At 37.8% G+C, this 12,266-nt stretch overlaps 1 protein-coding gene across 32 annotated transcripts in view; it reads right to left on the bottom strand.

The window, feature by feature from the left end:
• Positions 1–604: 604 nt before the first annotated feature.
• The window catches only part of para (sodium voltage-gated channel paralytic), a 78,664-nt gene continuing 67,002 nt past the window's right edge, over positions 605–12,266 (bottom strand). For 28 of the 32 annotated variants that reach the window (XM_089643025.1, XM_089643038.1, XM_089643071.1 and 25 more), the window contains 7 exons: positions 12,040–12,162; positions 8,528–8,650; positions 7,912–8,106; positions 6,285–6,530; positions 5,419–5,689; positions 4,694–4,998; positions 605–3,579 (listed from right to left, as the gene is read on the bottom strand). In XM_089643025.1, the coding sequence (XP_089499151.1) occupies positions 2,773–3,579; positions 4,694–4,998; positions 5,419–5,689; positions 6,285–6,530; positions 7,912–8,106; positions 8,528–8,650; positions 12,040–12,162 (2,070 nt within the window). In that variant the 3' untranslated portion in view covers positions 605–2,772. The remainder of the gene's footprint in view (positions 3,580–4,693; positions 4,999–5,418; positions 5,690–6,284; positions 6,531–7,911; positions 8,107–8,527; positions 8,651–12,039; positions 12,163–12,266) is intronic. The other 4 variants (XM_089643032.1, XM_089643099.1, XM_089643217.1 and 1 more) reach the window with 1 other exon arrangement.

Below are 12,266 nucleotides of genomic sequence, written 5' to 3'. Positions count from 1 at the left end.
TGTTGTAACAAGTGGAAAGTAGAAAATAAAACTTAATGAGAGAGTTTCACTGTATGTGCATGTTCTTTTAACAAGTGGAAATAACGAGGGTTTCACCGTGTGTTTCTTATTGCAAGTGTAAATAAGCTAATAAAACCTAATAAGAGAGTTTCACTGTATGTGTCAGTTCTTTAACAAGTGGAAATGAGGAATCAAAGAGGGTTTCACCGTACAGTTCTTGTTACAAGTGTAAATAAGGTAATTAAACCTAATAAGAGAGTTTCACCGTATGTGTCATGTTCTTGTAATGCGTGGAAAGGAGGAATTAAAGAAGATTTCATTGTATGGTGCTTGTAACAAGTGTAAAGGAGGTAAGAAACATAATAAGAGAGTTTCACTGTATGTATCATGTTCTGTAATGCTGCGTATAGACAGGAGAATAAAACCCAGGCCCGGCCACGAATTACAGGAAAGGAATGAAACAACGTCGAGCAGCGTTTCGCGCTTATTAGGGTTACTTTTTTCCTTTCCCATAAGTCGTGGTTCAGCTCGGCTGTTAGGCTAGCGCGTCTATACGTACCCTAACAAGTGGAAGTAGAAGGGAATGGTGGAAATAAAAGACAGATTAAAGCAGTCAAGTTCTATATTTATGGTTACTTAGTTTATTTTGTACAAACTTCAACAATATATAATAATAATAATAGTAATTTAATTAAATACTCTATAATCTGTTATATTTTTATAATAAAAGTGAAATTATAAGGCGTCTGTTTGTTACAGTGAAGTAACGCTTTACCTTAAAACATCTCCAAATAAAATTTACAATGGCAATAACCAATCAGATCTAACGAAATCGTAATAATTTATCAATTTTCCAAATAATTATTGTCTACAAAGAATATTTTGTGCAAAACATACTAAACATAATGTACGTTTGTTTGTTAAGACCATCCGAGTTGGTTGTCATGGCTGGAGGCTATCGGGTGCAGTCTCTGGGCGGGGCCCCATGGGGAAGGGGGGCCGGGCCCCCAGACAAGCCGACTGAGAGAGGTGGGAGGACTTAATATAATAATTAGGATATATTTCAACCATCACAAAAGCAAGCGATTAAGATGGTGTGTAAAATGACAAAGGTTTGTGATGGAACACAGTGCCTGAATAATCTATGGGAGTGTTTGTAAATTAGTTTCTAGTGAAGTTTCTGGGGAGCGGACGTGTGCACGCTCCCCCCTGGCTAGCTGCTTGCGGCTGTAAGTACCACACCAACAGGTAAAGTAAGTAAGTAAGTAGAATACAGATGACTGAAACGAATGGACAAACATCTAGCGTACCTGCTGACAGTTAAGTTAATACATTGGATGCAGCCGAGATAATAAATGACATTAAATCCATCAAAGGTTGGAGGCGAGCTCATAGTTTGCACACAAAGCTTTTATTATACGCAATATTGTTCATAATCAATTATCCATAAATAACCTACTTTGCATGTTGGAAAATTTAAAAAGATACTCTCGTAAAGAATTTCATATGTATACGTAAACGTTTCACCCACAAATAATGAAGCCTCACAGAAATGGCCAAAGGACCGCCTGCTTGGGCGTCTCACTTAGAAGCTTACAGCTGTCTTTCCGTATAATTATTCTTTTTTTTATAAAAATATAGTTAACTAAATAATTCACAATTCTAGCAGACTGGTTTTCGAGTGCTTGAAAATCCGCAATATAAAATTTGCATAGTCCATAATTAAATGTTTGTAAAGTTTTAACACAGATCACAATTTGCTGGCTTCACCAATCAATACAATAATTCAATAATACCATACAAACTAACTTAACAAAACAAGCTCAATGAAGTTACGCAGTGATATGTGTGGGAGCGGATATTATATTCCTGAACCCGTCCTCGGCACTCGACGCTCAGGGGAAGGTGAGCGCAAGTCAGGCGGGCCACAAATAATCCCACAAACAGATGTTTTACTTGATTGGATACAATTATTACATTTACTCGAGTATGTATATTATTGCTCAGTGAACTGTGCGGAATCTCTCCTTTGTAAAACTTGTCCAAAAGATGAAACGGTTTCAGTTTCAGATATCGGTACAAGAGCAATAAAGAATGGTTAACCTTTAAACAATAAGTAACATTATAATACAAGCATTCGGTGATTTGTTTATTTGTTTGTTTGTTCAATATAAAACCTAGCAATTAGCTAAACCGGGGTAACCCAACGTCTGGGCACTACTTGGAGTACCACCTGAATTGTGCTTTGGTTATTGCGATACAATGTTAGCAGGTCCAGTTACCCGGCCACACGGGAGTCTAACCGTCCGCTGCAGTTTGTACAAAAATCAACACCTTGACGATATATTCGCAATTTGATTCGGAGCGAAATACATATTATAATTTAATTGTAAAAATTGAAAAGAAGAATGTTCGCACATTAATAATAATAACACGGTGCGTCCATCCTAAATGCGTGACTCGGGGAAGGCAGTAAGCGGCACTTAGGTTGACGTATCTAAAACTTCATCGGCGGAGCGGCGCTTTCCGTCGAACTCTCAAATTAATTGTTTTCAAGTAAACAAACTCATAATATCCCAACATACGGAGTGCACAATGGACGCTGAACTCTGCGACAAAGTCACGCCGCACGTTGAAGACATGCGGTCGCGTATCATATGCAGATACAATATCAGTAGTGGAACAGCACTCGGGCTGTGAGCTGGGCGGCGGCGGCTATAGCGGGGGCTGCGTGGGGGGGAGTTGCTCGGCTGGGGGACAGGGGAGGGGGGGTCACAGCTGGTGCTGGTCGGCCTGCAGCACCACCCGGTGGCCCGCTGCTCCCGCTGCCACCACCGTCGTGTCGCGTGCCCCCCCTGGCTCCCTGTCCCCTCGAGCTTCCCCCGGCCCCGTGGCCTCACCCCCTTCCGCTCCGTCTTCTCCCTCGCCTTCCCCAGACTCCTCCGTCTCGCCCTCCTCGCGCCGCTTGTGCCGCCTCCACGCGTGCTGGATCAGGCGCGCGCAGTACTCCTCGCGCTGGCGCCACAGCGTGGAGCTCACGGGCTCGTAGCCCACCTCGTCCGGCCGCGTGTTCACCTCGGCCAGCTCGCCCGTCTCCTCGATGGGGCTGCCCTTGCGCGCAAAGAAGTCCTTGGTCAGCGCGTCCAGGATGTCCACGCAGAACATCATGTCCCCCTTGCAGATGGGGATGTCCATGGACACGATCTTGTACTTGTTAGGCTTGTGTATCTGTAGCGGCGGCTCCAGCACGTCCAGGAAGTCGGACAGCTGGTCGAAGCGGATGTACTGCGTGCCGTCAGGATCGAACTGCTGCCAGATCTCATAGTACATGTCATAGTCGTCATCTGTCAGCCCCTCCTGCACGTCCTCCGTGGCCTGCGAGTAGTTCTCCAGGATGACGGCGATGTACATGTTGATGACAATGAGGAAGCTGATGACGAGGTAAGACAGCAAGTAGGTGATGCCGATGGTAGCGGAACCGCAGTCGCCTGCGATCCCGCGCTCGTTGTCCGGCAGGGAACAGTTTTCTTCGTTGATTATTCCATCCAGTACTCCGTCCCATCCTGCTGATGTGGACATCTGACGAATAAAACATCCCATTAGTCTCCCTCAAATGGCCATATTGCTTCTACTAGTGAGCCTGCCAAAGAAACATGCAGAATGATGGTAAATCTAGTTGTCTAACTAAGATGTCTTTGAAGTCCGCTGCGGACTCACTGCGGAATAATTGGCAAATGGTAAAGTGCACTCCAAGCCTCAATGTCTTACTAGTATAACTGGTGGGTGAACTTTTAGAAATATTTTACATCATGAGATTCTATATTAAAGTACCAATAATTCATTTTGTCGGTCAATATTGCAATATTTATTTCTACCTCGTTTGTTTAAAGTGACTGCCATTAGCTTCTTAAGGTGTTGGCCAACTACCGTGCTTTAGTAAGATATAATGTATGTATACATAGTTAGAATAAAAAGGTTTTTAATCATAATAATTTAAGAAAACCATAATGATTATGGTACATGCAAAAGTATTAAGGATAAAACTTATTTACAAAAGGATATTCCTTTCATAGCTATGATTAGATTTCTATATTTAAACAAGTTATAGGAGCATTACTGATTCATGAAGTCAAAGGGGGTTGCATGGAAACAGATTAGTGCTAACAGAACAAAGGAGGAATGTCCCCCATACACATTCATGGGTAATTTACTTTTATAGTGATTGTTTGTAAGGAATATTCCCCCTTGGAAAATAAGTTTCTGCGCAACACCCCTCAAAATTCATGCCTCAGTGTTGCTACTCTACCAAGTTACAATAGTGCGTGCATTTGACTTGTGAGGAGATTGAGGAGTCAGGGGTGGGTGATTGAAGTAGGACGGAGGGAATGATAGGTGGATGCTAGGAGAGTGGAGTTTGTACTATGTATCGATTAATGGTCCCTCCAAGAGGTTTTGATTAGTTTCTATTGAATGCCACTAATGACAACTTTAAATTTGTATTTATAGTGCAGTTTCATTCCAAGGGTGCTTAATCGTAATAAGAAATCATCAAATGTAAAATTACCTAGATCTCAAGATTGACTTAAAATCAGCTATGAATCAGCCTCGAGTACCTACTCACAACTACAGGGGAACATGTAACAACAGACACCAATGGACGGAGGAGTGACAGAGGCGGGACTCTGGTACTCACTTGGAACAGGAGGATCATGCTCTGCCCGAAGGTCTTGAAGTTGTAGACGTCGTCCAGACCACTCTTGTCTTTGACGTGCATGAAAAATGACATTCCAAAGATTGCGAAGATAAACATGACCAAGAACAGAAGTAGGCAGATGTTGAAGAGAGCGGGTAGCGACATGGCGAGGGCAAAGAGCAAGGTTCGTATGCCTTTGGCGCCCTTCACCAGGCGTAGCACTCGCCCCACCTTGGCCACCCGTACCACCCTGAGCAACGTCGGAGACACAAAATATTTTTCTATAAGGTCACTGAGGACCAAACCTGCAATTAAAAATCAGTCCATAGAAGATTTTTGGCGATGTTGTTATTTCCTCCATATTGAATGAGTTATTGTTAGTAACATTTACAGCAACCAATCTTCTCGTTATTCTTCTTCTGTCATTCACTTAATGATTTATTATTTTAGTTATTCTCTTATTTTCAGATAGAAAATAGGATTGACTCGTATTTCGTATATATGCTGGTGGGCGGGCCACTCACGTACGTGTCGACAAGTGAATTTAGCCGATCTTACCCAACTGGTAAAATCTATTGTAAAATGTATAAATCATGTTTGAGTTAAGTAAAAACAGGGAATATTTTGAAGAGTGTAGGATTAATATTATGGGTAAATTGATTAGAAGACAAATTAAGTCAATTGTTAAAAAGAGGTTGCTGTAAACTATAGTAAAAACCACTTACCTAATATGGATAAAATAACAACGACAAAGTCAAAAAGATTCCACGGTTCAATGAAGTAATGGTATCTTAAAGCGAATATTTTCATCAAACATTCGGAGCTAAATATCACAATGAATATCATGTTTAGGTAATCTAGAACGTCACTAAACGCTTTCTTCTGTTGGTAGTGATCTAGCGTCATGGTCAACATGTTCAGTCCTATGAACAACATGATGATCATATCAAACTTCTTATTGGTCACTATCTCAAACACTATAGCTTGAGGTCGCCACTGGAAACAAACAAACACATTCATTAGTACACGGCGGAGCATCGGAGAATAAAGGACATTACATACAACATACACCAGATACACTGCTCCTGTGGGATGGGAACTAGTCCAAGTCCGCACCGCAGGTCAGTCTCTAATTTTGGGGGAAAATGCCAGGAAGATAAATGTTTGTTTCATAAACAAGCAGTTATCTTATGTCTAATTTTTTCTACTAAATAAAAATTGATGATCAGTGCTTTTTGCCAAATGAGGTGCCAGAAAAACGCATCAATATGAAACCACTCACTCTTCTCCTGCACATAGCACATGGTGCTATGTCACATTGTGGATTATCTGAATAACTAATATACAGAAAGGCACTGCAAATAACAATATTAGTCATACATCTCCGAGTAACGTTTTGATGTGTCGAGGAACACTTCACTTGCAATAGGACTATAACTAGTCATGCAATGAGAGATGTGAAAAAGAATTCTTATCAAGATGGATGATCAAATAGCCCGGGCTTAATAAAAAGATATTATAAAGTCACTTGATTGAATCATGGATAATACATAATATCTTGGAAACGATGGGAAACACTTAGCGTTATTACCCTTGGGCGTGGAATAGCCTTCAGTGGTTTTTTGGATCCCATCTTTTTCATGGCATTATAGTACTTCTTCTGATCCTCTGTCATAAACATCTCCAAACTGCCGCCTGCTTTCTTCTTCTGCTCGTTGAAATTATCGATGATGACTCCGATAAACAGGTTGAGAGTAAAGAATGAGCCAAATATAATGAAGAACACAAAGTAGAGATACATGTAAATGTTCGTCTCCCGGATAGGCTGCTTGTTGATCTGGAATTTTATAAACAAGCAATTAAGTATCGTTCGATTACGGCTTTTTTAGCACACTCAATACCGTAATAATTAAAACTACATAAACTAAAAAATTTCTACTGATGGCGTCTTCTGATGTTTTTCATCGACTGAGAAATTGACACCTCCCAAAATAAGATACATAGTACTTAATAATGGCAAATTCACTAAGTAATGTAATAGATTTGTTTGCCACTCAAGCGTAGGTGATTTTTATGAAATAAAATTAATTTATTGTAAGTCCTCGCTATCGTCTAATATTAAGTATTCACTAGCTTGATTAAGCCTCCATCGAATACCACAAGATGTCACTAATGTTCGTCTATTCGAACTAGATATGAATCCTATAATTTCTATACCAGCTATATCCGATTTTTTGACAAAATGATCTGAGTATGACATCTTGTTCACATTTGTGCGAGCAACAAGAGGAGCCTAAAATTGAGTTTCAAAACCCTCCTTATCACGACCAAAAACCATGTTAAAACTGCGAGTGAGAAACCAAATCCGCTATATCATACAGAAAGTTACTATCAAAATCCGCTATATCGGATTCAACGAATCACAAGCAGTTATTTTGCCAAAATACAATATGGCCGCCGCTCTGACGCCACGCTCGTGTGTCAAAATGATCTACGCGTGAGTTTCTAAACCCGCCATATCGGCTCAGTTGACTTTCAAAATCCGAAGTGAGTATCAAAATCCGCTATATCCATTTTATTTATCGAAATTACTTAATTATTGCTAGACATATATAGAAAAATAAATGCTTTTCGAAATTTTATTACTCCAATTCATTATATAAAAAATTGTAATGCATTTACTTATGTACGCTAGAGATGTGACAGTTTTTTGCGGTTTTCTCCAAATCAATGAAAGTTGATATAGCGGGTATAGAAATTACACGACTCATATGTTTCCTTCTAAAATTTGAATATCTGATTTACAATATGTAAGAATTAGCATTTTTTAATGTCTATGATTATAGACATTTCCAGTTGACCATAGACAACAAACAGAAATAGAAATATTTAATTCTGTCTCAAATAAGTACAAGTTAGGGCGATTTCAGAACTAACAAACAGAATTCACACCTAAATTTTAAGATTTATTTTATATTTTATATAATCTAAAAATATGGGATACAGGTAAAATATAAGTGGATTCATTGTAGCTTGAAACTACAGTGAGCATTTTATGTTTCAAAATTAATGTTCGGAAGTATGCTTATTGGAATAAGTGCGGCCGAGTCTAAAACCGAACCTCCGGAAATCCTATCGCTCGAGTGGTTAAAGGCGTATTTGATATTCCCAAAAGTCTCTGGTCTCAACAGATTGACTCAATTGATTAACCACCATACCTCTCTGGAGTCGATGGCATCGTTCATGATCTGGATCCATCCTTTGAAGGTGGCCACTTGGAAGAGGCACAGATACGCCTTGCCCACGTGGTCGAAGTTCATGGGAGAGTTCTCCCACGTGTAGTTCTCCGCTACGCACGCGTTCTTGTCCGGAATGATCTCGTAACTCAGTGTAGTCTTGTTGGCGTCCACACACTGGAATTACAACCAACGTGTTAATTAAAGCGTGTCTCCAGCGACAATATTACCTCAAAAATTAAACCAAATGTTTCTGCAAACATGAAACATTGGGACAGGGCCACAATGTTTTTATTTTCCTTGGTCGATTGAAAAAAACTTTATGGCCCCGATGGGTCGCTGGAGACCCGAATATACACTGTACAATATATACATAGGCTTTCTTGTCACTTTAATGGAGAGTTTGTGAGATATGGACTGTTTTTATGGAATAGTCTTTAAGACTGTTCACCTATCTTCATTTTGGACTATACGCATTTATATAATGCTTATTTTCTTGGGTTACAAATAACCTAACTAGATATAATATTAGAATTCTCCCCAGGACCAGTTCAACCAGCGTTGTTTGCATTCCATGATTCACATTGACATTACGTACCTTGTGATATTTGCCAGCGAACAGCTGCACCCCCATGATGGCAAATATAAGCCAGAAGATGAGGCACACCAGCAGCACATTGAAGATGGATGGAATGGCTTGCACCAGCGCGTTCACCACTACCTATAATCACCCCGAGGAAACATTAGGAAAACACAAACTTTGCAAAATACGTATTGCTTCTAATATTTAAATTTATATAAAATTGTAAAAAGATTGAAAAAAGTAAGTATGTAATCTCTTTATTGTGAAAAAAAGGTTTGTGAAGAAATCTATAAAATATGCTATTTTGTGAAAATTTAATGGTGATTAACGATTTTTTTTTTTCACAAGATAAAACTGATTTCATTGTTCGGTTGATAAGCAATTTTTTGAAAAAAAATTTTTTTTTGCTTATTCTATAGATGGTAATTGAAAAAAAAATAAACAAAAAACATTCTTAAATAAAAATTATTAATTGATTGATGCCACCAAGAGTATAATTTTTAACATCAAAGAAACATTGATTTTTTAAAGCTTTTTCATGCCATGCAAAAATGTTAGGTAAAATTTCTGTAAACTGCTTATTTTTAATTACACCTAAAATATTTAAAAAAAACTCTGTTTCAACTTAATTAAAAAACACGCTCAAAATAGGTTAATAGGTTCTTAATTTGTGTTATTTAAATACTGTGCGCGTATTTACATTGAAGTGGTGAATCTTCCAGCAAACGTCACATCATACTAAGAAAATCAAACATAGCTTCAAAACACAGGAAATTTTGAACTTTTTGAAAAAAATTGGAGTTGAATTAAGTTGAAACGAAGTGTTATTGTTTAAAGTATTGTGAATTAAGTGAAGTATTGAAATTTTACCAAACATAGGTGGTATATTAGAGATTTTTTATGACAGTTAATTAAATAATTAAATTCCAGTAATGGTCTGTGAGTCCATGTTTCTATTTCGTAAAATATGATTATTGATTGCTCTGCAAACTGGTGTCGTTTTCAAATTTTCAAAGTGTGTTCTTATTAGTGCCAGGAGTATTTAGAGAGTGGTTTGATTGATAGAAGAAGTCGGGGACGCCCGAGGAATACTTGTAGCAATATCTCTGCACCGGAATGAGTCGAATTAAAGTCCATGTAATGTAGTTTTTTTAACAGTAACATTACAATGTACGACCAATGTGTAAGAAGTTTGAGACGTCAGAGACAGAGATTAGCAATGGAGAAACATTGCAGGTTCCACTAGTATATTATAAACTAACCAGAGATGTGCTTTATTTCAAATAAATCCATTTCAAATGGAAATGCAAAATGCAAAATGGGTATTTTCCATTTTGCATTTTAAATGCTTTTCTAAAAACCATTTTGCATTTTGCATTTTAAATGCTTTTCTCAATGCATTTTCCATTTTAATGCTTTTTGCAACATTCTTCCTACTTTCTCCACTCATCTTTTTTTCATAAGCCCCAAATATCAGTCGGTCCTCAACCTCGCTATGAGAGATAATTTACATTTGTCAAGTTGCTCCCTGGTAGGAGCCCTGGCAATTGAGTGATACCATTACAAAAAATACTGAACATGGGGCCATGACGCTGTAATATTAAATGTTAGAAAGCAGTTTCTATGTTTTTACGTTGGCAACATTAGACTTGCTCAAATTTTTTGTGGTTTCATAATCTGTAGTCGTGGTGTTTAAGGATTTACCATCATGTAATGTGTTTGTTCTACATTGATGTCCATTATTAAATGACAAAATTGTTTAAAAATTCTATAATTATTTTAATTGTTTGACCTGAGAAACCATTTTGCATTTTCAATGCATTTTGAAAATAGGTATTTTGCATTTTGCATTTGAAATGCTTTTCTAAAAACCATTTTGCATTTTGCATTTCAAATGGTTTTGGGTACCCATTTTGCACATCTCTGAAACTAACTGGTGTGTACCCAGCGTTGCTGGGATTTATCCTTAGGAGGTAGACATATACCGTTGTGGACTTTTCTGTAGGCCTTTTTAAGATATGCAATTCCAAGGTACATTATTTTGATGTATCTCATAAGGTTTAGCCAGCGTTAGCAATGTAAGCGCCTAAAAATCTTTTTTTACGACTTGATTGCAAAACATCGACTTTTCTCTACTTTCTATAAATATAATATGATGTATTATGCATATAAACCTTCCAGAAGAAATCTTCTAACTGATAGTGAAAACCCTATTAAAACCCATTGCGTAGTTTAGAAAAACTAAGCGCACAAACAGACAGACGCGGAACGCGACATTATTTTATACTATTTAGAGATATTGTTGTTATTATTTTGTAATTATTTTATCACTGAAACAAATTACAAAAAAATGTGTTTGTAAAATCATTTTTGAAAACGACATTAAAGCATAAATTGATGCATTTAAATAATTTGTAAACATATGGGTACTGTCATAAAATAGTAGAAGTTTTAAAAACATGCCTGAATTTTACACTAAAAAAAAATTGTTAAAAATGTAACCAAACGGTTAAATCTATGGCTTTGCAGTATTTTTAGTAGGTAAATTACAAATTCTATTACAGAATTCCCATGTGAATCATCTATGGTGTTTTATACAAAATTATAATGCTTACCGCTTTCTTTTTTTTTGAGTTTTTCTTAATATTGAAGTCAAATAAAATCATAACAGAAAACATGCCAAATTCATTAACATTCAATAGTTATAAAATAAAATGTTCTAATAGGAAAAGAAGAAATTAAAAAATGCATTCGGTTAAGAAGTTGAGGTAAATATCAACAAGTCAATATGAGATTTGATTTCAATACAATGTTTGAATTGTCAGCCGTTCTTTAGAATCACGGGTTACGAAAAGCAATTTGGTGGGTGCACGAGTAATGATTACAGTTCAGTTGGTTGATGCTAGTCATCGGGGAAGTAAAGGTTAGCTCGTGCCGGAACCAGCTACAGTTCAGTGCAGAGAAGCAGTTTAATTGAGGGTTCGTCAGCTTACAATGTTCTATTGTAAAAATGTTGCTAAATAAATAAGAAAATACTACTTTGAACTCTATTGCTGGTTTCATTGTCAGTGATGGAAATACGGTGAAACTCTCTTAGAAGGTTCTTGAGGTAAATTCATTTTTGAAGTGGCCGAAAAATAAAACTTCGTAAGGGTGGAATCTTCTTATTAGGGAACCTTATAAGCGGGTTTTACTGTAACTATTAATTTAAACCGGCTTATTTTGAAATACATGTCTGAAACAATAAAATTTTAATTAAAACTATCTTCGTTAATGCATATCAATGACAATAGAAACTAATAATAAAGAACACAAGGTAAAACTCGTGTGTTTATGGATACAAGCTAAACAATTCTAAAATCTTTTAGTAGCGTTTCAATCATAGCTCAAAAACAGCTGACACATCGTTAGATGTCAGCCGCGAAGCTCTTGAAACGTTACTTGGAGGCTTTAGAAGAACTTGGCTGAAACAAAAGGACTAAAAACAGTTTGGTCATAGACAAAGAGGCCAGTGTCTGGCTACGTACCCGCATGCCCTGCATACGGCTCATAGCTCTTAGCGGGCGAAGGGCACGTAGGGTCCGCATGGTTTTGAACGCCTGAATACCTCCCGCTCCGCAAAGCGCGGCCACGAAGTTAATTAGCGACACCTGCCGGATTCACAAATCACACAAGCAAAATATAACATTGGGCTATCTGCTAACAAAAGAATACCTCTTGGTGTGGAAACGCCCCTGATGCTCCTAGAAAACAG

Source organism: Hesperophylax consimilis, chromosome 2 (genome assembly GCF_061612785.1).
Source record: "Hesperophylax consimilis isolate HC1 chromosome 2, BYU_Hcon_1.0, whole genome shotgun sequence".
NCBI classification, from domain to species: Eukaryota; Metazoa; Arthropoda; class Insecta; order Trichoptera; family Limnephilidae; genus Hesperophylax; species Hesperophylax consimilis.
Note: the sequence above shows the minus strand (reverse complement) of the source record. Positions and strands in the feature narration are given on the sequence as shown.